Below are 24,009 nucleotides of genomic sequence, written 5' to 3'. Positions count from 1 at the left end.
CCATCCTAATGGGTGTGAGGTGGTGTCTCATTGTGGCTCTGCTGAAATTTTTAAAGAAGGTCATAATTGCTTTGCAGTTAAAAACAAATTCTAAAAGGAAAAAATGCCCAGTGGAAGATATTCCAAGAATGTAGAAGAATATAAAGTAGAGCAAACAACCAAACAAGCCAGGCTTTGCATTGTCACTCCCTTGACCTACCTTTTAGAAGGCCCAGTGCCACCTGTTTGGCAATATAACATCCCACACCTTTCCTATTGGATCTGAGTTTTAAGGGAGGACGACACAGCTGAGTGTGGGCAGGATGCCCTGGGAAAACACAATGGAAGTCTGGGATTGCCAATCAGCAAGGACTGTTAAAATCTTCTATTGCCACCAACAAACAAAATCAACATCAGCCCCCCTTCCTGGCACACCCCCAGTTCGTAGGTTTTTCTTCCCACAAACATCTTATGGGTACACGATGGTGTAGGTTGAATTCTCTCTCCCAAGGAAACATATGTTCTCTCTCCCAAGGAAATGGGGTCCTAGTCCCCAGTTCCTGGAAATGTGACCTTATTTGGGAATAGGGGTTTTGCAGATTGAAGTTGCGATCACTAGGGTAGACCTTCGTCCGGTATGACTGCTAGCCTCACTGGAAGGAGCTCTGGACACAGACAGACGCAGATGCATGGGGTGAAGGCCATGTGGAGACAGAGGCAGAGATCAGAGTGCTGCCAACACTGGCCAAGGCATGTGTGGGGCTGCCAGGAGCTGGAAGAGGCCAGGAAGGGTCCTTCCTCCCCTAGAGGTCTGCAGGGAGCATAGCCTGCTGACACCTGGTATCTGGACTTCTAGCTTCCAGAACTGTGAGACAACAATGTCTGTTGTTTTAAGCCATTGAGTTTGTGGCAGTTTGTTAGCAGTCCTGGGAAATGAACACTCACAGAGATCTAATTCCTGTGTCTAGATGCTCACAGAAGCACAGCTAATCGTGTAAAGCCCTATTTCCTTTGTGCTCATTTCCAACCTCAACCATTATTGGCATTGCCTCCCAACCACCACCACCCATTTCTCACCAATGTGCTGACCTATGAAGTCCTTTCTCTCTGAATATTTATAGTAACAGGTTCACTGTGGTAGAAATAAGCTGCACTTTTAAAAGAAGCAGTTGATGTTCATCATGTAGTTTGGGAAAATTTCTGGTGTTTCTCCCATTTTGGGGGTCTGGGAGGGAGGCTGCTAATGAAATAGTTTTAATATGGGCCTTTTTGTTTAACAGAAAATACTGTGATGAGTCTGTTTGGATAAACACACTACTTTCTCCCTTCCCTGGGAAGGCAATGTTAACATTGATAAAAGTAAATGTGAATGCATCAGACAACTTGTAGTTAAACACATAAAGTTAAAACTATTACAAATAGAGATGAACTTAATCAAAATTCAGATATGGTGGGAGATGTTAATAAACTGTCAGACTTGGGGAGAGCTAATGATAAAAGTTGAGTTACACAGAATCCTTAAATAATATAATAAAGGACTTTAAATATCTTGAACAACAAATGCAAATTTTTCATATGTCTGTGGAATATTTACAAGATACTCACGTACAGAAAGAGAATCTTAGGTAGAAGAGTAACAGTTTTATGGGCAGAGGTCTCTGATTATAATCCAATAAAATTGTGATAAATGTAAAGAGTTGGCCAAAAACTTAATTGCTAGGAAATAAACATTGCTGGATAATCACTGGATCAAGGAGAAAAATCTAAAGAAAAATTTATAAACTCTCTAGAATATAATGGAAAGAAGATTACTATATACCAAAACCCACAAAACATATCAGAACTGTTCTCAGTGGAAGATTATAACCTTCAATGCCTTCGCTGTAAAGAAGACAGAGTAAAACAACAACAACAACAAAAAACTAGTTCTATTAAAGAGACAGTTTGGCAATTTATTGGCAATAACCAAGAGAGTATAGAAGATGGAGTTAGTAAATATAACAGTGTTAATGAAATACAAAAGAAAACCATTAGAAAGGCCAAGTAAAACCAAAACCTTTGCTCTAAAGACAAAAGACAAACAATTTAGCCAAGCCCTTTGAGAGCCTTTCTAAGGAAAGGAGAGTGGACAAAAATACTTTAGATTAGGAATGAGACAAGAGATAAAATGACCACAGACAACAAAAATTAAAAGAATCATATGACTTTATTGGAGTATATTTGAAAACACGGCATGATTTGACATCTCATTGTGTTTTCATCTTCATCTCCCTGGCGACTGGTGTTGCTGAACATCTTTCCGTGTGTCTATTGGCCATTGATAGCCTTTGGAAAAATGTCCATTCAGATCCTCTGTCCATTATAAATTCCTTATCTATTTTGGATATGAATCCTTTTACAGATATATATGGTATATAATATTTTCTCCAGTTCTCTAGGTGGCCTTTTCATTTCTGTTGATAGTTTCCTTTGCTGTGCAGAAGGTTTTAGTTTGGGGTTGTTCCACTTGTTCATTTTTGCTTTTGATGTCAAATCCAAAAAAAAATCATTGCCAAGACTGATGTCAAGGAGTTTACCTCCTATTTTTTCCAGGAGTTTTGTGGTTTCAGGTCTTAATGTTCAAGTCTAATCCATTTTGAGTTCATTTTTGTGCCTGGTGTAAAACAGGGTCCAGTTTCATTATTTTGCATGTGACTGTCCAGTTTTCCCAACACAACTTCTTGAAGAGGCTGTCGTTTCCCCGTTGTGTATTTTTGGCTCCACTGTCAATTAATTGACCAAAAATGTATAGATTTATTTTTGGGCTTTCTATTCTGTTCCCTGGATCTGTTTGTCTGTTTAGATGACAATGTTATGCTGTTTTGATTACTATAATTTTGTAGTATAGCTTGAAATTCAGAAGTATGATGTTCGCTGCTTTGTTCTTCTTAAGATTGCTTTGGCCATTTGGGGCCTTTTGTGGTTACAGGCCAACTTTAGGATTGTTTTTATGTTTCTGTGAAAAACGCCATTGGAATTTTGATAGGGATTGCATTGAATCTGTAGACTGCTTTGTGTAATATGGACATTTTAACAATATTCATTCTTCCAATGGATGAGTGTAGGGATCTTTCCATCTGTGTCCTGTTATGATTCTTTGTATTTCTGTGGATTCAGTTGTAAAGTCCCCTCTTATATTTCTGACTTCTGTATTCATATATTTGAATTCTCTTTTTTTCTTATGAGTCCAATTAAACATTTCTGTATTTTGCATTATCTGTATATATTGTGTTCAAACTTTGGGGTATTTTGTTTCTTTTCTAAAAACAGCTCTTAGCCTTGCTGATGTTTTCTCTTGTCTTATGAGTCATCGCTTTATCTAAAGAGACATCTGTGGCCACTGGGATAGTGGCACTGTGAGTACAGGTGTACAAAAGGGGACGTTTCAAATACATCTATTGACATTATTGTGTGTGCCCTGTGGAAATCACCCTGGAAGCCCACTGCTTAAACTTTTGAAACTCAGAATCCCTTTCTTGGCTATAGCATCCTTCCAATGAGACAATGTTTATTATTTTCATTTGTACTAATAGCCTTTGTTAGAACAATTTTAGATTTACAGGAAAATCGAGAGTATAGAGTTCTTACCCACTCCCATGCTTACACTTTTTCTATTTTTAAGATCTTACAATAGTATTGTCCCTTTGTGACAACTAATGAACCAATACTGATACATTATTATTGATGAGAGCCCATAGTTGACAGATTCCCTTCATTTTCCTTTATTTTTTTTCTGCCCTGGGGTCCCATACAGGATTACAAATCACAGTTAATCGTCGCATCTCCTTGGGTGCCTCTTGGCTGTGAGAGTTTCTCAGGCTTTCCTTGTTTTTGATGAGTCTGAAAGTTCCAAAGAAGACCGGTCTGGTGCTTTGTAGGACATGCCCCTCTTGCGGTTTGTCGTTTTTCTTTCTCACTGGTAGACTGGGGGGATGGGGGTTTTGGGAGGAAGACCACGGAGGTGAAGCGTCCTTGTTCGGTCCTATCACGGATGCATGCTCTCAGCACAGCGTCCCCTGCTGCATCCTGACCTTGTTCCCCTGCTGAGGTGTGCGTGTCAGCTGTCTGCACTCTAAAGCTACCTGGCCCCGCACCTTCCGTGCTGTTCTCTTTGGAAGGAAGTCACTCGGAGCAGCCCACACCGTGGGAGATGTGCTTCCTTCTTTTAAATGGATTATCTATATAAATTATTTGGAATTCATCTGCACTGGAAGTTGCCTCTTCTCCCTCACATAGGAATGTGTTCAATCACCTATTTGTATCAGTACGGACTGATGGATATTTATTTTATACTTTGGCTTATAAACCAATGCTACTTTACTTTATTGCCCCAGTTGTTCCAGTTTTGGCCATCGGGGGCTCTGTCAGGTGGCTTCTGTACCCCTTTGCATACACACACACCACTATGGTTTTCCTTGATTTTTTTTTCAGTGCTTTATTTCTGCCACTTACACCACGCTCCGGGCTCATCATGCATATCTCCTGCCCCGCCCCTAGGATCAGCCATTTCCCCGAGGAGCCCTGGTCTCCTTTGAAGGAGAATGGCATTAGAACAGCTGGAGGGCCGAGATGCGGAGGGCAAGGTGCAGGGAAAGGGTGTGCAGCCCCCGTGTCCTCTGGGGTGCCACTGTCCCCGAATCTCCGTGTGCTCACCAACCCGGACGCCCTTTGAACCTTGGTCTGCCAGTGTTTACGGAGGCTTTGTTACACAGGTGTGACTGATCACGTCAATGGCCAGCGGTGACTGACTGACCCCAGTTCCTCTCCCCTTCCCTGAGGTTGGGGGTGGGGTGGAACTAAAAGTTCCAACCCTCTACTCTCCGCTGTTGTGTCCCCAGGCACCCACCCTCACCCCTGGGTGGCCTAGGGCCTTTTCCAAACTCACCTCCTTACCCTAACAAAACACATCTTTCTAGGTCTCACTACTGAGGAGATTCAAGGGTTTGGGGAGCTGTGTCAGACACGGGGACAAAAACTAAATGTAGATGTCTTACTATAAATCACAATATCACAGAGGCACACCAAAGAAAAAAGGACTTTATATGAAAAAGGAAACATGCTCTCCCAATATATCTGAGCCAGGAGGTGCAACGGTCATGGGTGTACCCACTGTACCCCAAAAAAGGTCTCATCGGCGTTTCGGGAGGGCAGCAGAGGCAGGCTGAGGTTGGTGCAGAGGGTGTCCCCGCGGAGCAGGGGCGTCAGGCGCTGGGAGGCCACGGCGCAGCGTTGCTGAAAGCCGAGTCGAAGCAAGCTGACGCTTCGGGCGGCAGGGGAGCAGATGCCCACGGCCAGGCTGGCCCCTCGGGGTCTGGTGGTCCGGGCGGAGGAGGAGCAGTTGGTCAGCGTCACCTGGATGTGCAGTCTATAGATGCCATTGCGCTGGACACGCAGCTGCCCCTGGTGGAGCTCCGGTCCGTGCATGAAGGAGCGGCCCAGGGCGGGGCCCCCCTGCCAGTGCAGCCCGGAGTCCTGCCTCCGTCCTGGGGGCAGAGAGGCGGGGGAGGGGTGCAAGGGTGGCCGTTTACAGTGACAGTGCTATAGACAGAAAGTCCCAAATTCCTGTTGAAACCCAACCCCCAAGGTGATGGGATTAGGAGGTGGGGCCTTCGGGAGGTGATCGGGACACAAAGGTGGAGCCCTTGAGAATGGGCTGCGTGTCCTCATTAAGGAAACTCCATGTCCATCAACGGATGAAGGATAAAAGATGATGGAGTATATACACCAGGGGCTGTTATTCAGTCACAAAAACCAAGGTGATCTTGCCCTTTGTGACAATATTCGTGGACCTCAGGGACCCTATGTTAATTAGATAAGTCAGACAGAGAAAGATAAATACCCAATGATCTCACTTACATGTACAAGGGGGGAAAAAACGACAGAACTCAGAGACACAAACAGGTCGGTGAGTGTCAGAGGCAGGGAGGAGGGGAATGGGGAGGGGGGTCAAAAGGGACCAATTTCTAGTTACTAAAAAAGATTAAGTCCTGGGCATGTCAGGTACACCATGGTGACTATAGTTAATCCTACTAGAAATTCCCTGAGAGGGTAGATAGTACGAGTTCTCATCACAAGGAAAAAAAATTGCAATTATGGGTGGTGATGGATGCTAGTAACTCAACTTTCTGAGATCACTTCATGATAGACACACGTCCTGTCGTGACATTGTACCCCTAAAACTAATCCAGTGTTACCTTCCGATTATATCTGACTTCAAAAAGAGAGGGGGAGGTGGTGTGACCTCACCCCCGGCTCTCTGCCCCCTTCCTCCACAGGAGGACACAGCGAGGTCCCCTCTGTGAGTCAGGAAGACACCAATCAACAGTCATATTCTTTTGAGCAGCCTGAACAGAAAAGCGCTGGAGATAAAAGAGGAACAAAGATTCCCTCTGTTACAAAATGGAATGGACACAGCCCTCAGACCTCCCGGGATGGCTGCAGGAGACCCAAAGAGGAAGAGAGAAGCAGAGACAAATGCTGGGAGTGGGGAAGGTCTTCCCACACATCACACGGGGGCTCTCCTGCCACCTTCTCCGGGGTGCCCTCCTCCCTGACGACCCCACCTGCAGCTGGCGAAGCTGGGCCTGGCGTGCCCGGCCTCCGTCCCCTGCTCAATTTCTCTTGACACAGACCATCTGCGTGGAGGGCTACCTTCTTTCTTGTTCATCTGTTTCTTTCTGGTAGAAGAGAAACCCAGCCAGCACAGAAGGTTTCGTCTCTGTTCTCTTAAGACTGGGGCACCTACGAGGTACCTGGCTCGCAGTAGCTGCTCAGTTACCATTTGTGGAACGAATGAAGGCATGTTGGCAATACCTAATGGCGCTGTTTCCCGCTCTCCCAAGGGAGAAAAATCGAAGGTGGAGGCCCGGAGCGAGGGAGGTGGTCAACACGCAGAGACACACTGACCCGGAAATGGAAACCCTCTCTCCCTGTCTCCATCTTTCTCATTCTCTATTTCTTTCTCTCTCTCAATTTCTCTTTCTTTCTCTATTTGTTTCTCTTTCTCATTGTCTCTTTTTCTCCCACAAATGCTGTGCTGGACACTATCTTTCTCTCGATTTCTCTTTCTCTCTCGTACACCCACATGCACGCCTGTTACCTGTGTGGTTCAGCTGGAGCTCAGCTATGTCCCCCTGGAAGAAAACAGGGCCGGACGTAAGCACCGAGGGGTTAAAGCCCCCTAGAACTCTCTTTTCTCTGCTCTCCGCTCATCCCACTGGGCTCACTTGAGGCTTTTTTAGAACAGCCCTCTTAAAGAGGAAGTAGGTTGAAGCAACCTTTGCACATCTGCCCCTCTGGGCTGCAAAGCAGGGGTCCCTCCGAGGGGGTCCGAGGGGCCGCGGGGAAGGGCCCCCAGGTGAGCGTCCAGGCCCTGGAGGCCCGGGAACGCCCCTCTCCCCCAGCTTCGTGAAGCCCCCGGCCGCCTCTGAGTCAGCCAGCTGGGGGAACACCCAAAGCAAGCCGTTTTCCACGGCCTCATCGCATGTACCTTTCCCAGGCCTGCCCCCACCCCGGGATCCCCACCGGGGACTTACCTCTCCGTCCAGAACGGACTGCGCTCCCAGCCCAGACGCCCGGGGCAAACTCTCTGACTTATCTCCCTCCTCGGGTCTCTCACCTCGCGCTGTCTCTTCCCAGCCAGATCTTCCTTCCTAGCTGCTTTTTAGATTTTTTTTTTAAATCTATCTCATTTCGTTTTTGTTTTTGTCTTTTTTTTTTTTTTTTTGGCCGTTTGTCTGTCTGTCCCTCTGCGCTCTAGCTCACGTGCCCTCCGGCCTCTGCACCCCTCCCCCCCGGGTCCCCAGGCTCCGCAGCCAGGTGGCAGGTGTGCAGCCCCGGACTCACCCCAGGTGACTCGCGCTGCTGCCGCTGCTGAGCCAGGTGCTGGCTGCAGAGGAAGCAATATACCAGCACGGCGACGAGAACGAGCGGCAGAGCGACGCGCAGGATGGGCGCCCACGGCAGGCGGGGCACCTGGCAGCCGGAGCCCTCCTCCGCCATCGGGGCCCTCGGGCGGCGCTGCATCGGCCCTGCGCGCACAGGGCGACCAGGAAGAAAAAAGGAAATTAGTTCTTAAGCAGCTCTGGGGCCTCACTGCTTGCCTGAACCTGCCAGGGACCGCCCTACCCCACTCGGGGGATGTCCGGCAAAGGGATGTAGGCTGTTCACGATGCGGGGAAATCCCCTCCCATTGCCTGTAGTCCCCAGCTCCCAGAAGGGGTGGGCCAGGAACGAACCGGCCCACCCTTCCTCTCCGTCTTACTATTGGCTCTCCACCCTCACCTTCCTGCTACCCGTTCATTCAGTCATTCAACAAACCTTCATTGACCCTCTCTTATGGACCAAACACTGTACCGGGAACTAGGGTTTCACCAAGCAGTGAGGGATGGGAGAGTTCCCTTAATATCCGTGTGAATCTCTCCATTTTCCCAGCACCCCCTCCAGCACTTGGTGGGGCCACGCCTAGTGGGGGCCACATGACTGACCTGCCCAATAGGAAGAGGAGAAGCAGAGGACTGGTCATTACATAGCCTGCTCTTAGGAACACCGGATGTTACCCTTCTTGACCCCTGCGCACTGGGAAGCCACCGGTTCTTAATGGCTGTAGTGGGCTGTGGTGGGGTGCCCTCACCCCAACTCGTGTCTGCCCAGAATTTCAGTATGTGATCTCACTTGGCCATAGGGTCTTTGCAGTGTAATTAGGTCAGGACGAGGTCATCCTGCATTAGGGTGGGCCCCTACAGCCAAGGACTGGTGTCCTTATAAGAAAAGGAGAGGAGGGTCGCAGACACACAGAGGATGGCCGTGGGAAGGAGGCAGGCATTGGAGGGCTGCATCTACCAGCCAAGGGATGCCCAGGATCGCCAGCAAGCGCAGAAGCTGGGAAGAGGCAAGGATGGATCTTCCCCTAAAGCCTTTGGAGGTAGCATGGCCCTGCGCACCCCATGATTTCAGACTCCTGGCTTCTCCAAGTGTAAGGGAATAAATGGCTGCTGTTTTAAGGCACCCAGCTGGTGACTCTTTGTGATGGCATCCCCAGGAGACCGGGAACAATGGTGTAGTGCAAGATGCAAAAGGACCACTTGGATCTCTTAGGATGCGGACAACACGAGTTAGTAACTCTGAATCAAACCACTTGCCATGCTACTGCGCCAGGAAAGCAGCTGTAGCTGTAATCGACAGGTGCATATGCTGTGCCCTAAGAGGCTTCACCTGTAGACACTGAACTTTAGAAATTTCATCCCCAAACGAGGAGTCACAGTGGCCTGGACTGGGGGCTGGGTACCAGATAGATTTTGGAGCTTGAGCCAACTGCACTGGCTGATATGGACCCAGGCCCAAGGAAGAGGGGAATCAAAGATGTCCGGAAGCCTTAGGGTCCAGCATATACTGCCTGGGACCCCCAACCTCTAAAGGAATTCCCTCCACTAAAGCCCCAGGATTCCAGGTCTGGGGTTCAGCTGGAAGCACCCCTAAAGAGACCTCCCCTCTCCAGCTCTCCTGGGCATGTGGTATAAACCTAGGAATTTTCCCCAGCCTTCTGTCTGACCGTATGACACCCCCACTGCTCTGTGGGGTGATCTCACCGAAATCCATTCATAGTAAAACTAATTGCCACCCAGGGTGGGTAAGCATGTGGAATCTGGAGTTGCTAAGCAGACCTGAATTCCAGTCTCCGTAACGTCACGTTTCAGCCTTGAGGTTTGGGGAAACACCGCCCAGCTTTTACGTTCAATGTTTCCATCTATAAAGTGAGCTGTGATGAAGTTTACAGGAAAGCCTGAAGGGTGAGGGCTTGCTTAGCAAAACTGAATACTATGAACACACAGCAGGGATCAGTAAAGGCCATCTGTCAATTTTGTCATTTTCCCCCCAGAAAATGTTCGTTATGAGAACGCAGAAAAGGAATCCAAGGGGCTTATAAACACAGGAAAAGGACGTCAGCCTCTCTTGGCAATAAAATGCCTATTACATCAATCATTCTTAACAGAAAAGATTAAGAGATGGCTGAGGCCAAAGTAATTCCAGCTGCATCAAAGATTTAAGTGTAAAAAAAACACAAAACACCAAAACCATGGAAGTGCTCAAAGTATGGTAAATTCATGAGCATTCACCTTGGTAAAGACTTTTTAAAGTTAAAAAAATGTGTCTTAGACAGTGACTGTAATGGGGTATGTGGGGGGGGACTTGATAATAGAGGGAGTCTAGTAACCATAATGTTGTTCACGTAATTGTACGTTAACGATACCAAAAAAAATCCAATGTGTCTAAGAAAGTGTTTGAATGTTAAAAAAATACTAAGACATAAAAGAGAACATTGATATCATTCACCTATAAATGAATAATTCATTAAAAATACAATCAAATTTTTTAAAAGCCTGGTTTCCTTAAGATATAAATAACTTAGGAGTGAAATCATTAAAAAATTGCTCTAGAAAAATAAAAGGAATATGAGCTGCCAGGTTATAAACGTAAACACAGATGTCTTTGAAACAGTCTCCTGATTGTCTCTTAATTAACATTGTGATATTCCCTTAATTACTTAATATTATAATTAAGAGAGAGCCTCTTAATTATTTCTCTTTATGTTGGAAATCAAAAGCACAAGAAATACACCCCTTCTTTTTTTCACCCATGGTCTGGTGCAAGATCAAAGCGTTCGATGAGTGGCCACATGGCAGGTGTGTGAGTGGGTGAGGGTCATTCTCATACCCGGACGCTGACATTTGAGTTGGATCCAACCTTTTGGAAGGACAGTTCAGCACAATCAATCCAGATACCCAAATGCACGTCTTCTGCTCAGCAATTATACTTGAAGGCTATTATTTCATAAACACACTGGCACACATCATGCACACAGATGTACACATGTAAATTCAACTTGGTGTGATCTGTAGTAATGAAGAGGGGAAAACCAGCCCCGAGACCCATTCATTTTTGAGGGCTTAGCCCCACGCTGGTGTCACCTTTGAAACTTTGAAGCTTCACATGTGAGACACACTACTGATTTCATTTTCCACAGCAGCAGACTTACAGAGGGCCATCAGTGTAATCCATGCAGCAGAGAGGTCGGGGGAGGAGGATGTGCCTAGATTTGCATCCCATGCCTGGGTTTTCCCAAAGCTCTGGATTACTGGGCTGGGGACACTGAGGGGGGCTCCGTCAATCAATGGTTCTCCCAACCGTGCAGCTCTGCTGCGATGGTGTAGGATGTCAGAGGAAGTTCTGACACCAAGAGCTTCCCCCAACTTCTTGCAAGAGGCTGCAGAGAGCAGACGTGATGGGCTCCCTGCCCCTTGCCAGCTAGCTTTCTCCTCCTTACTTTCTTCTCTTCTGAGAGGTCAGAGGAGTCTGGGCACAGCAGGGGAGAGAATTGAGGGGAGTGGCCCCCCGGTGTGGGGAATCTGGCTGCAGAAAATAAGATCACTTTCTTCCATAGTTTTGTCTTCTCCAGAATTTCAGAGTTGGAATCATATACAGTACGTAGCATTTCCAGACTGGCTTTTTCACTTAGCGATAGGCGTTTACATCTCCTCCATGTCTCTGTGGCTTGAAAGTTCATTTCTTTTCAGTGCTGAATAAAATTCCATTGTCTGGGTATCCCCCAGTTTATTTATCCATTCACCTACTGAGCCAAGGTTTATCATAGTCGTCCAAGTTTTGACGATTGTGAATAATAAAACTGCTATGAACATCTGCAGGCTGGTTTCTCTGTGGACATTAAGTCTCCAACTCGTTTGAATAAATACCAAGGAGTGTGACCACTGGATCACATTGTGAGAGTATGTTTAGTTTTGTAAGAAACTGCCAAATGGTTTATCTTTAATCAAGGTATAATTTATATGCAATAAAATCCACCCATTTTAAGTATATAGTATAATGAGTTTTATCAAATACATAAGGTCGTATAACTCTACCACCGTCAAGATCTAGAACGTGGCTGATGCCCTAAAAAGTCACCCCCTGCCCCTTTTGTAATTGTCCTCCCTAATCCATCCCCAGGCTGCCACTGCTTTAGCTTTTGCTGCTATGGTTTCGCCTTTTCTAGAATCTCATATAAATGGAATCATGCAGTATGTTTAATCTTTTGTGCTTGATCCACTCCTCATTAGCATAATGATTTTGATTCACTCATAATGTTACACATGTCAATAGTCTGTGCCTTTTCCTAGCTGAATAGTATTCCAAAGTGCAGATATACTTCCATTTCTGGGTATATTAATCAGTTGATGGGTGTTTGGATTGTTTCCAGTTTGGGACTATTACAAATTCTATGAACATTACGTACGCATCTCTATGTGGACATACGTTATTATTTCTCATGGATAAATTCCTCAGAGTGGGATCGTAGGTCACGTGGTAAGGTATGCTCAGCTTTGTAAAAAACTGCCAACTGTTTCCCCAAATGTCTGTCCCATATTTGTAATCAATCCCACCAGCAGGTTATAAGAGTTCCAGTTTCCCCACATCCTCAACAATACTTGGTATGCCTAGTCGTTTTAATTTTAGGTGATTTCACTGTTTTATCATTCTAGTAGCTATTTGTGATCGTTTTGATTTGCACTTGCCTAATGACTAGGGCTACTGAGCACCTTTTTCTGTGCTCATTTGCTGTCTGTGTATCTTCTCTGAGGACATATCTGCCCAAATTTTTTGACATTTTTTTTCACAGAGGTGTTGTCTTCTAATTATTGAGTTGTATGAATTCTTTACATATGCTGGGTACAAATCCCTTTTCGGAGCATGACAGTAAATATATACATATTTCTTCCCACCCTGTGATTGCTTTTTCGCTTAATTGTGCATTTAGAAGAGCAAATGGTTTTAATTTTTGTGTGATGCTCTTATGGTTCATGCTTCCAGTGTCTTGATTAGAAAAGCTTTACTTAATCCCTTACCTGTGCAACTCTTCTTGGAGATTATCATCCTGAGCTGCCTATTATTCAATGTCTTAAAAATAATCTTTTTATATGGCTTGGGCAGTTTTTTGGTTGTTTAAGGCAGAAGGGTGAATCTGGTCCCTGCTACTCTATCATGGCCAGAAGGAGAAATGCCTACTTTTAGTCTGAAAACCCCAGCCTTTTATTTCATTTCATCCTCTTTTTATATTTAACATGCTTTCTTTTATTTAAAATGCATTTGAAATGTCTTTTATAAACAGCATGTAGTTGGATCTTGGTTTACCAATCTATTTTGACAGTCTCTGTCTTTTAACTGGGGTGTTTAGTCCATTTTCCTTTAATGCAGTGATTGGTCTGTTAGAGTTTAGATATATCTTTAAAAAATTTTTGTTTGCTCCATATTCCTTCTATTTTCTTGTTCCTCTATTGCTCTTCTCCTGATTTGTGCCATACATTTGACTAATTTTTAAAATTCCATTTTAATTTTCTTATTGACATTAAAACCACACTCCTTTGAATGAATTTTTTTTAGCCCACCTACTGCTACCATTGTACCATTTCAATGTAGAAAACTTGCAACTGTGTAGGTCCATATTCCTCCTTGTCCTTTATCCTATAGTTATTGTATGTATTGTATCTACATACCTTATAACCCTCACAAAGCTGTTATATCTTTTACTTTAAACAATCACATGTATTTTAAAGAAATTAAGAGGGAAAATGTTCCAAAAGTATTTTGTACTTGCCTAGTTTTTTTCCGTCTAGTATGTTATATACCTTACTAAGGATTTGAGTTGCCACCTGATTTTACTTCCATGGTGACAATTTCTCTTTCTTTTATATGAAAATGTATTTATTTTGCCTTCTTTCTTGCTGGAAATGGAATGCTAAGTTCGCTGAAGTATTTTCCTTCAGCACTCAAAGATCCTGTTCTACTCTCTCTGGCCTCCATAGTTGCTGATTAAAGAATCAGTTTTCATTTTATTTATTTTTGCTGTTGTTTTTCTACTCTCTATTTTATTTATTTCTGCTCTAATCCTTACTTCATTTCTCCTGGAAGTTTTGGGTTGAATTTGCCTTTCCTTTTTTTAATTCATCAAGGTGGACTGTTAGGTTACTGGTTTCAGATAAAAAAAAAACCACAATACATCTACAGCTATAAATTTCCCTCTTAGGACTGCTTTTGCAGCATTTCATAAGTTTTGGTGTGTTGTGTTTTCATTTTCATTGGTTTCAAGGTCTTTCCTAACCTCCCTTATAATTGCTGCCTCGACATGTGGGTTGTTTATGACTGTGTTGCTTAATTTCCTCATATTTGTGAAATTTCTAGATTTCCTTCTGTTGCTCATTTCTAGTTTCATTTCATTGTGTTTGGAAGAAATACTCTATATGATTTCAATGTTTTAAAATTTATTAGGGCTTGTTTTGTGGCCTAACATATGGTCTATCCTGGAAATGTTCCCTGTGCACTTGAAAAGAATGTGTATTCTGCTGGTATTAGGAGGAATATTCTGAAAATATGTTAGGTCTAATTTTTTATAGCGTCATTCAAGCCTTCTATTTCCTTACTGATCTTCTATCTGGTTGTTATATTCATTGTTGAAAGTGGTGTATTAAAGTCTCCAACTATTATTCTTAAACTGTCTATTTGTTCTTCAGTTCTTTAGCATTTGCATCATATATTTTGGGGCTCCTTTGTTAGGTGCATATATGTTTATAGTTGTTATACCTTCTTGTCATACTGAACTTTTACCAATAGATAATGTCCTTCTTTGTGCCTTGTAATAATTTTTATTTAAGTTCTATTTTGTCTGACAAAAATAGGGCCTCCATAGTTTTTCTTTGCTATCATTTGGATGAAATATCCTTTTCCATCCTTTGACTTTCAATCTGTGTGTGTCTTCATATCTAGAGTCCTTTGTGGTCAGAGAGACCATTTTTGTTTATCCAATCTCTGCCTTTTAATAGGAAAGTTTAATCCATTTACATTTGAAGCTATTAGACTTAAGGAGGGATTTCCTTCTGTAGTTTGGCTATTTGTTTTTTGTGTGTTTTATATGTTTTTGTTTCCCATTTCCTCTATTACTTCCTTTTATGTATTTAGTTGATTTTTTTGTAGTGTGACATTTTGATTTCCCTCATTTTCCTTTTTCTTTGTTTGTTTCTTTCTTTCTCAAAAAAATTATTCTCTTAATGCTTATTTGGGGACTACAATTAACACATTAACCTAATTTTAATAATACCAACTCATTTTTAGTATTGTGAACCTTAAAAGTCAATTATTTTATAAGCAAAAATGCATTTATTCAGGAATAGTAGAAAATTTCAATTTTGGGTAAGCAAACTCTGTTAAAACCATAGGCAGGTGTGGAGAACAAAGCAGAAGAACACTCTTTTATAGGAAAAGGGCTGAGGTGGGAGGGCTGTTCTAAACAAAGAGTCCATTGGAAGAAACTGCAGGTTCTATGTATTGAGGCTGCTCATTGGCTGAGTTTTGACAGTCTAGTTGGCTGGGCTGTTTTGGGGTGGAAGGAGTCTAGAGGGGGGCAGAAACCTTCCTCCCACTGGATAGTAAAGTAGCTAAAGCAGTATGATTTGCAAGGTGTCTGCCTCTTCCTTCGGGTGGGATCTGCAGTTGAGGAGGAAGGGTGGGTGTGCGCTCTCCCCCTGCTGGCCTCCTGATACCATGTCAGTGGGGTTTCCCTTTATTAATATTTACATTAAGATACACTTTGCTCCTATAAATATCTGTCCCTCCTTTCTTTATATTGTTATCACCATAGATTGCATCTTTATAGGCTATGTTTCCTTTAACAAAGATTTATGATTATTGCTTTGTGCACTTGTCTTTTAAATAATAAAGGACAAGCAAAAGTTTTACACACTAAAATTAGGATAACATTGGCTTTCCTTTTACCTACGTAGTTACCTTTCCTGGTGTTGATTTCTTCTTATGGCTTCTAGTTATTCTCTAGTGTCCTTTCCTTGAACCTAAAAAATTACCCTTTTTAACATTTCTTTATAAGAGGTCTGCTGGAAGTGAACTCCCTTTTTTATAGGTTTTGTTTATCTGGAAATTTCTTAATTTCTTCCTTTCTGAAGGGATAGTGTAGCTGGGTAAAGAGTTCTTAGTTGAAAGCATTTTTCTTTCACTGTTAATCTTTTTGGAGATGCCTTGTACATGATGAATGTTTTCTGTCTTGCTGCTTTCAAAGATCTGTTTTTTTTGTCTTTCTGCAATTTGACTATAATGTATCTCAGTGTGGATCTCTAAATCTATCCTGCTTGGAGTTTGTTGAGCATCTTGTGTCTGTGTGTCCACGTCTTTCATCAGATTTAAGAAGTTTTTGGCTGTTTCTTCCAATCATTTCTGGGGCCCTTTCTCTTCTTCGGGGACTGTATGTGTGATGTGCTATGCTTGATGCTTAGACTTGCTAATGTCAGTTGTCTTATCTTCTAGATTGCTGATCCTTTTTCTACCTATCAGATCTGTTTTTGAACCCCTCTAGTGACATTTTCATTTCAATTATTGTACTTTTCAGCTCCAGATTATTTTTGCACAGTTCATTTTTTTGCATCATTCATTTTTATAGTTTCTATCTCTTTATTGATATTCTCATTTTGTTCCTATACCATTTTCCTGAATTTCTGTAGTTCTTTTTCCTTTTTTTCTTTGTTTTCCTTTAGCTCAGTGAATAGTTGATTCCATATCTTTGACTGGAAGTTCCATTGTGTAGGCTTCCTTAGGGATGGTTTCTGTCAAGATCTTTTTTATTTGTGAATGAACCATAGTTGCCTGTGTCTTTATTTTTTGCCTATACATTTTGAAATTAAGAAATATATTCCTTAATATATTTTGATAACCCAAATGCTTAATATATTATAACCCAAAGAATAGATCATAATGGATATGCATTATTTTGAACCAAAAGAATAATACTGAAATTGTAATTACAAAAATTGGATGTGTCTAAAGCCATGCTTATGGGATAAGTTATTACCTTAAATGTTTGTATTAGAAATGAAGGAAGACTGAGAATTATGATTAAGCATTTATTTAGAAGAATTTTTTTTAAAAGACCAAATTAAGAACAAAGAAAAGAGAAAGGAGGAAATAGTCAAGATAAAAGCAAATATTAATGAAATAGAAATCAATAACAATGTAGAAAGAATCAAAATAAAATCTGGCTGTTAGTGTATCACAGAGAAGGGACATAGTGGATCTCCGGCAACTTGCTGCACTGATGGACAGTGACTGCATTGGGGTGTGGGTGGGGACTTGATAATATGGGTAAATGTAGTAACCACATTGTTTTTTCATGTGAAACCTTCATAAGAGTGTATATCAATCATACCTTAATAAAAAATTAAAAAAACAAAAACAAATGATTTACAAAAAAAAAAATCTGGCTGTTGGATAAGATGAATAAAATTGATATTTTAGCAGGGTTTGTGTGTGTGTCTGTGTGTGACAGAGAGAGAGATGTGGATTTAAAAAAAACATGGACATACACATGGCCAAAAATAATCAGGATGATCTTCAAGAATAACAAAATGGAGAATTTTTCTTTCAGATATTCGTATCTATTATAAAGCAACAGTAATCTAGACAGTGTAGAATTAGAGCAAGGATAGACTATAATCCAGGTAGACTATAAACATAAGTGAAAGATAAAACAATAAAGCTTCTGTAAAAGGAGAATATTCATTTAAGTTAGGGTAGGCAAAGATTTTTAAAAACAAGACATAGAAAACGCTAAATGTAAAGGAAGATATTATTAAATTAAATATTATTATTATACTTTATTAAAATGAAGATCTTCTGTCTTCTGTTTTTCAAAAGATACCAGTTCAGAGGATGGAGAGGTGATCCATGGAACGAGAAAAGATATTTACAAAAGTACAATTTCAAAGGGCTTACTTCCAGATTATATAAAGAATTTCTAGACATCAAAAAGAGCAAAATATCCCACTTTAAAAAGGGCCAAAAGATCCGGGCCCATACTTCACATAAAACAGTATGCAGATGAACAGTGAAGCAGTTAAACATTTACCATAAACGGATATTCAGCCATATTAACCATCAGGAAAATGTGAATGAACATCACAAGGAAATCTCATTGTAAAATAGCTAAAATTTAAGACTGACAACACTACGTTAGGGTCATACAGAGCAACAGGAATTCTCTCATTTGGTGGGACAAGATAATAAAATGACAACTGCTTTGGAAAACTGACATTACCTAATAAAGTTGAACACAAGCAAGTCCACCCTTAGATAAATGTACCCCACATAAATGCACAGATATGGTCACTAAAAGACACAAGAATGCACAATTTCATTCATGAACTCATGCAAATTTCTAATGAAAATATTAGTGGGCACCCAATGATGTATGAAAAAGCCACATGAAAAGATGCTCAACATTTAATTATCAGGGAAATGCAAATCAAAACCACAGTGAGATATTGCCTTACACCTGCTGGGATACCTATTATCCAAAAAGCTCCCCCAAATAACAGGTATCATTGAGGCAGTAGAGAAATTGGACCACTTGTGCACTATTGGTGGTGGGTATACAAAATGGCACAGCTGCTATGGGAAACTGTGGAGGTTCTTCAGAACATTACAACTAGGACTTCTTTACCATCCAGCAATCCTACTTCTGGGTGTAAATCCAACATAATTGAGGTCAGGATCTCAGAGGGATACCTGCACATCCATGTTCATTGAAGCATTATTTATAAAAGCCAGGATATGGAAACAACCAAAGTGCCCATCAGTAGATGAGTGGGTAAAGGCAATGTGGTATACACATACAATGGAATATTTTTAGTCTTAAAAAAAAAAAAAAAGGAAATTCTTCCATTTGCTACAATGTGGGATAAAAGTGGAGGATGTTTCACTACATGAAATAAGCCAGACCTGAAAGGACAAACACTGCGTGATTCCACTTATATGAAGGACCTGGGAGTCAAATTTATAGAGACAGAAAATAGATGGGAGAGGGGATGGGAAGTTAGTATTTAATGGGGACAGAGTTTCAGTTTGGGAATATGAGTAAGTCCTAGGGATCTATTATACAACATCATGCCAGTTAACATTTTTAAAAAATTTATTAATGTATCCTTGGTATACAATCTTATGCTCAGATTTCACATGAGCAACATTGTGGTTACTAATTGCCCCATTGTCAAGCCCTACCACATACCCCATTACAGTCACTGTCCATCAGCGTAGTAAGATGGTACAGAGTCACTACTTGTCTTCTCTGTGTTGTACAGCCCTCCCCATGCCCCCCTCTACGTCATGTGTGCTAATTGTAAAGTCCCTTAATCCCCTTATCCCTCCCTTCCCACCCATTCTCCCCAGTCCCTTTCCCTTTGGTAACTGTTAGTCCATTCTTGGGTTCTGTGAGTCTGCGGCTGTTTGTTCCTTCAGTTTTTTCTTTGTTCTTATACTACAAAGATGAGTGAAATCTTTGGTACTTGTCTTTCTCTGCCTTCCTTATTTCACTGAGCATAATACCCTCTAGCTCCATCCATGTTGTTGCAAATGGAAGGATTTGTTTTCTTCTTATGGCTGAATAATATTCCATTGTGTATATGTACCACTTCTTCTTTATCCATTCATCTACTGATGGACACTTAGGTTGCTTCCATTTCTTGGCTGTTGTAAATAGTGCTGCGATAAACATAGGGGTGCATCTGTCTTTTCCAAACTGGGTTCCTGTATTCATAGGGTAAATTCCTAGAAGTAGAATTCCTGGGTCAAATGGTATTTCTATTTTGAGCTTTTTGAGGAACCTCCATACTGCTTTCCACGATAGTTGAACTAGTTTACATTCCCACCAGAAGTGTAGGAGGGTTCCCCTTTCTCCACAACCTCGCCAACAATTGTTGCTGTTTGTCTTTTGGATGGTGGTGATCCTTACTGGTGTGAGGTGATATCTCATTGTGGTTTTAATTTGCATTTCTCTGATGACAAGCGATGTGGAGCATATTTTCATGTGTCTGTTGGCCATCTGAATTTCTTCTATGGAGAACTGTCTCTCCAGCTCCTCTGCCCATTTTTTAATTGGATTATTTGCTTTTTGTTTGTTGAGGGGCAGGAGCTCTTTATATATTTTGGATGTCAACCCTTTATCAGATCTGTCATTTATGAATATATTCTCCCATACTGTAGGATGCCATTTTGTTCTATTGGTGGTGTCTTTTGCTGTACAGAAGCTTTTCAGCTTGATATAGTCCCACTTGTTCATTTTTGCTTTTGTTTCCCTTGCCTGGGGAGATATGTTCATGAAGAAGTCGCTCATGTTTATGTCCAAGATATTTTTGCTTATGTTTTTTCCTAAAAATTTTATGGTTTCATGACTTACATTCAGGTCTTTGATCCATTTCGAATTTACTTTTGTGTATGGGGTTAGACAGTGATCCAATTTCATTCTCTTACATGTAGCTGTCCAGTTTTGCCAACACCAGGTGTTGAAGAGGCTGTAATGTCCCCATTGTATGTCCATGGCTCCTTTATCATATATTAATTGACCATATCTTGTGTAGTTTTTTGATTACCGATTCAAGTTCGTTGCTGGTAATTGGTGTGTTTCGATTTTATGTTTCTTTCTTGGTCAGCCTTGGAAGATTGTATTTTTCTCAAAGTTGTCCATGTCTTCTAGGTTATCCAGCTTGTCAGCATATAGATTTTCATAGTATTCTCTAATAATTCCTTGTATTTCTGTGGTGTCCGTAGTGATTTTTCCTTTCTCATTTCTGATTCTGTTTATGTGTATAGATTCTCTTTTTCTCTTAATAAGTCCCGCTAGGGGTTTACATATTTTGTTTGTTTTCTTAAAGAACCAGCTCTTGGTTTCATTAATTTTTTCTATTGTTTTATTATTCTCAATTTTATTTATTTCTTCTCTGATGTTTATTATGTCCCTTGTTCTGCTGACTTTGGGCCTCATTTGTTCTTCTTTTTCCAGTTTCAGTGATTGTGAAATTAGAGTGTTCATTTGGGATTGTTCTTCCTTCTTTAAATAGGCCTGGATTGCCATACACTTTCCTCTTAGAACTGCTTTCTCTGTGTCCCACAGAAGTTGGGATTTTGTGTTGTTGTTTTCATTTGTCTCCATATATTGCTTGATCTCTGTTTCAGTTTGGTCATTGATCCATTGATTATTTAGGAGAATGTTGTTAAGCGTCCATGTGTTTGTGAGCCTTTTTGTTTTCTTTGTACAATTTATTTCTAGTTTTATACCTTTGTGATCTGAGAAGTTGGTTGGTAGAATTTTAATCCTTTTGAATTTACTGAGGCTCTTTTTGTGGCCTATTCTGGAAAATGTTCCATGTGCACTTGAGAAGAATGTGTGTCCTGCAGCTTTTGGGTAGAGAGTTCTGTAGATGTCTGTCAGGTCCATTTGTTCTAGGGTGTTGTTCAGCGCCTCTGTCTCCTTACTTATTTTCTGTCTGGTGGATCTATCCTTTGGAGTGAGTGGAGTGTTGAAGTTTCCTAAAATGAATGCATTGCATTCTGTTCCCCCTTTAATTCTGTTAGTATTTGTTTCACACATGTAGGTGCTCCTGTGTTGGGGGCATAGATATTTATAATGGTTATATCCTCTTGTTGGACTGACCCCTTTATCATCATGTAATGTCCTTCTTTCTCTCTTGTTACTTTCTTTTGAAGTCTATTTTGTCTGAAACAAGTACTGCAACTCCTGCTTTTTTCTCCCTGTTGTTTGCATGAAATATCTTTTTCCATCCCTTCACTTTTGGTCTGTGTATGTCTTTGGGTTTGAAGTGTCTTGTAGGCAGCATACAGATGGGTCTTGCTTTTTTTTTTTTTTCCATAAGGAAATATTTACCATGCAATTTTATTGGCAGAAAGACTGGTTTCTGATGGCTGGTGTTTTCTTTTCAGTCTCTTAAGACATTAACATGGAAGACACTTAAACCTGCTTTATTTTGAGTTAATTGTATATAAATACAGTGTCATGATGGGTATTCTTTCCATAGTCCACCTAGTTAATTGAGCAGTTCTAAGTAGGTAATTGGCACCCTACCCTTCTGATTTCCTCTTTCCCCCATTAGCCAGTTTGAATCCATTCCAATGACACTGAACACAGTGATCACCTCATCTGCCAGAAGTGACAATTCACTAGTATTTGCAGCATCATAATCATACAGAACCCTGGCCTTCCTGCTGCCACTGCACTCCTTAAGGTCAGTGAGGTTGGAAGAAGAGGTGATTACGAGGCCACTTGTTGGAGTCAAAGCAGAAGAACCAATCACATTTGATGAAGCAGCAGATGATGTAGGTACCATCGATGTCTGATTGTTGTTACAGTGATAATTGGATGGAAAACTTCCCAGTTGTTTCTGAAGGTCTAACATGTACTGGTAACACTGTGCATAGTAAGTCATCTGGGCTTCTACAAAGTCATTCAGGCAGCAGAGGTGACGGGCATGTGTACTGCTGATTCCCTGTAGCAGAAGTCTGGTAATCTCTGCTTGACGATCAAATTCACTTTGAGTTATTCTTAATTCCTGTTCAGATGAAGCTCTAGTTTATGCAGCTTTTGCCTTTTTAAGTCTGGTTTTTGCAGCATCCAAATCTAGTCTCTTACTTTGTAATAGTTTTCTTTCTTTAGCAATTGTTTTGTAATCTCCTTCTATAAAGTTTCTTAAAGGAGTGAGGAAGTTTAAGGCTGATGTTTGAATCAGCTCTCTGTCTGCTGTTCCAATTTGTTTCTGTGTTTCTCCACATTTAATAAGGGCATTACCATAAGCTGTTCCTGGGCCAAACTCAGTCCCTGCATCAATCATATACTGTCCCAAAAGTTCTGGGTTGTTTATAAGACTTGGAGCTTTTCTATCCAGTTTCTCATAAACAAATTCTTCTATCCTGGCATTCGGATTTGGCTGTAGTAACACTTCAGTTTGTTTCATTATTTTTTCTGTCCATATTTTGGTACATTCAGCTTTGCTGAGGAGGTTCTCTAAGTGAGCATCCAATTCTGTCTTCCCTGCCTGGCCAAGCTTTTCTTCTGTGAACTGCACGGCACGACTGAGGAAGATGCCCGCGTCGGCCGCCAGCTTCTTCACGTTGAAGTCCATGATGTTCATCCTGGGCAGCAGCCGAGCGGAGCCGCCGGCGGACCTAGCGGGGAGGCGGCGGCGCCCGGCCGGAGTGGCGGGGGTAGACGCGGTGGGTGTAGGGCGGGTCTTGCTTTTTTATCCACTCTGTAACTCTGTGTCTTTTGGTTGGTGCATTCAGTCCATTTATATTTAGGGCGATTATCGATTAACGTACTTACTGCCTTTGCAGGCTTTGGGTTCGTGGTTACCAAAGGGTCAAGGGCTGCAGTGCCTGCAGGGTCTGACGCACGTCGCTAGGGGGCGAAGCGGCGCGGGAAGCCGCCGGGGCTCGCGGCTCTGTGGGGAATTCCCAGCGGGCGGCCCTGCAAGTTAGAAAACAGGCGAGGCGGTGGGGGCGGGGCCCGGGGGCCCTCGAGCCTCCTCCCCTTGGCCAATCAGCGTCCGCGGCGGGCGCCTGTGCGCATCTCTTTCTCCTCTGCGCCAGGCGGGACCACGAAGGCGTCTCTCGTCAGCTGCAGCCGGAGTCCTCGGGAGGCGCGGCGCGGCCCGGGCGCTCCGGCTGCGGGGCCGGTGAAGGCGGTCTGACGGAATTTTCCTGCTGAGAACTTCACCGCCGCCGCCGCCGCGCCCCCGAGGCCCGCCGCCGCCCGCTAACGGGACCCCCGCGAGCGCGTGAGGGCCCTGGGCCGCGGGCCGGCGGCGGCGGCCCCTCAGTATGGCCCGCGGGGGTCCCTCCCGGCCCCGAGCGGCGGCGGCGCCTGCACCGCGGAGCCCGCGCGGCTCTCGTGAGCCCGGCCAGGACTCGGGGCCACACGGCGGGCGGCCGACTCCAACGTTGAGCGCAGGCCGGCGGGCGGGTGGTGGCCGCTCCGGACGCTCCAGCTGCACTTGCTCCGGGCGCTGGTTCACGGTAGGACGGGGCGCTGGCGCGGGGCTCCCGGAGGAGCGGGGCGGTGGTGCGCGGGGCCCCCGTAGGAGCGGGGCGGTGGGG

General features: G+C 42.8%; 2 protein-coding genes across 2 annotated transcripts; both read right to left on the bottom strand.

Moving 5' to 3' along the window:
- Nucleotides 1–5,026: 5,026 nt before the first annotated feature.
- CD70 (CD70 molecule) lies at nt 5,027–8,189 on the bottom strand. Its single transcript, XM_036895764.2, has 3 exons — nt 7,864–8,189; nt 7,118–7,151; nt 5,027–5,501 (listed from the first exon to the last, which is right to left on the bottom strand). The coding sequence occupies exons 1-3, from the start codon at nt 8,041–8,043 to the stop codon at nt 5,113–5,115; spliced, it is 603 nt and encodes a 200-aa protein (XP_036751659.1). The 5' UTR covers nt 8,044–8,189; the 3' UTR covers nt 5,027–5,112.
- Nucleotides 8,190–21,773: 13,584 nt separating this feature from the next.
- LOC118917695 (endophilin-B1-like) lies at nt 21,774–23,136 on the bottom strand. Its single transcript, XM_036895765.2, is given in 1 exon segment — nt 21,774–23,136. A coding segment is annotated over 1 exon segment (1,101 nt). The 5' UTR covers nt 23,046–23,136; the 3' UTR covers nt 21,774–21,944.
- Between the last annotated feature and the right edge of the window lie 873 nt (nt 23,137–24,009).

Source organism: Manis pentadactyla, chromosome 12 (genome assembly GCF_030020395.1).
Source record: "Manis pentadactyla isolate mManPen7 chromosome 12, mManPen7.hap1, whole genome shotgun sequence".
Classification (NCBI taxonomy): Eukaryota; Metazoa; Chordata; class Mammalia; order Pholidota; family Manidae; genus Manis; species Manis pentadactyla.
The sequence above is the reverse complement of the archived record's forward strand: the minus strand, read 5'-3'. Positions and strand labels throughout refer to the sequence as shown.

Bases quoted from the DNA above. Each gene is read 5' to 3' on its own strand.
- CD70 (XM_036895764.2), bottom strand. From the start codon at position 8,043: ATGCAGCGCCGCCCGAGGGCCCCGATGGCGGAGGAGGGCTCCGGCTGC. The intron at 7,152-7,863 runs GTGAGTCCGGGG...GTTTTCTTCCAG, and splicing joins AGCAGCGCGAGTCACCTGGG to GGGGACATAGCTGAGCTCCA. The intron at 5,502-7,117 runs GTAACAGGCGTG...CTCTGCCCCCAG, and splicing joins GCTCCAGCTGAACCACACAG to GACGGAGGCAGGACTCCGGG.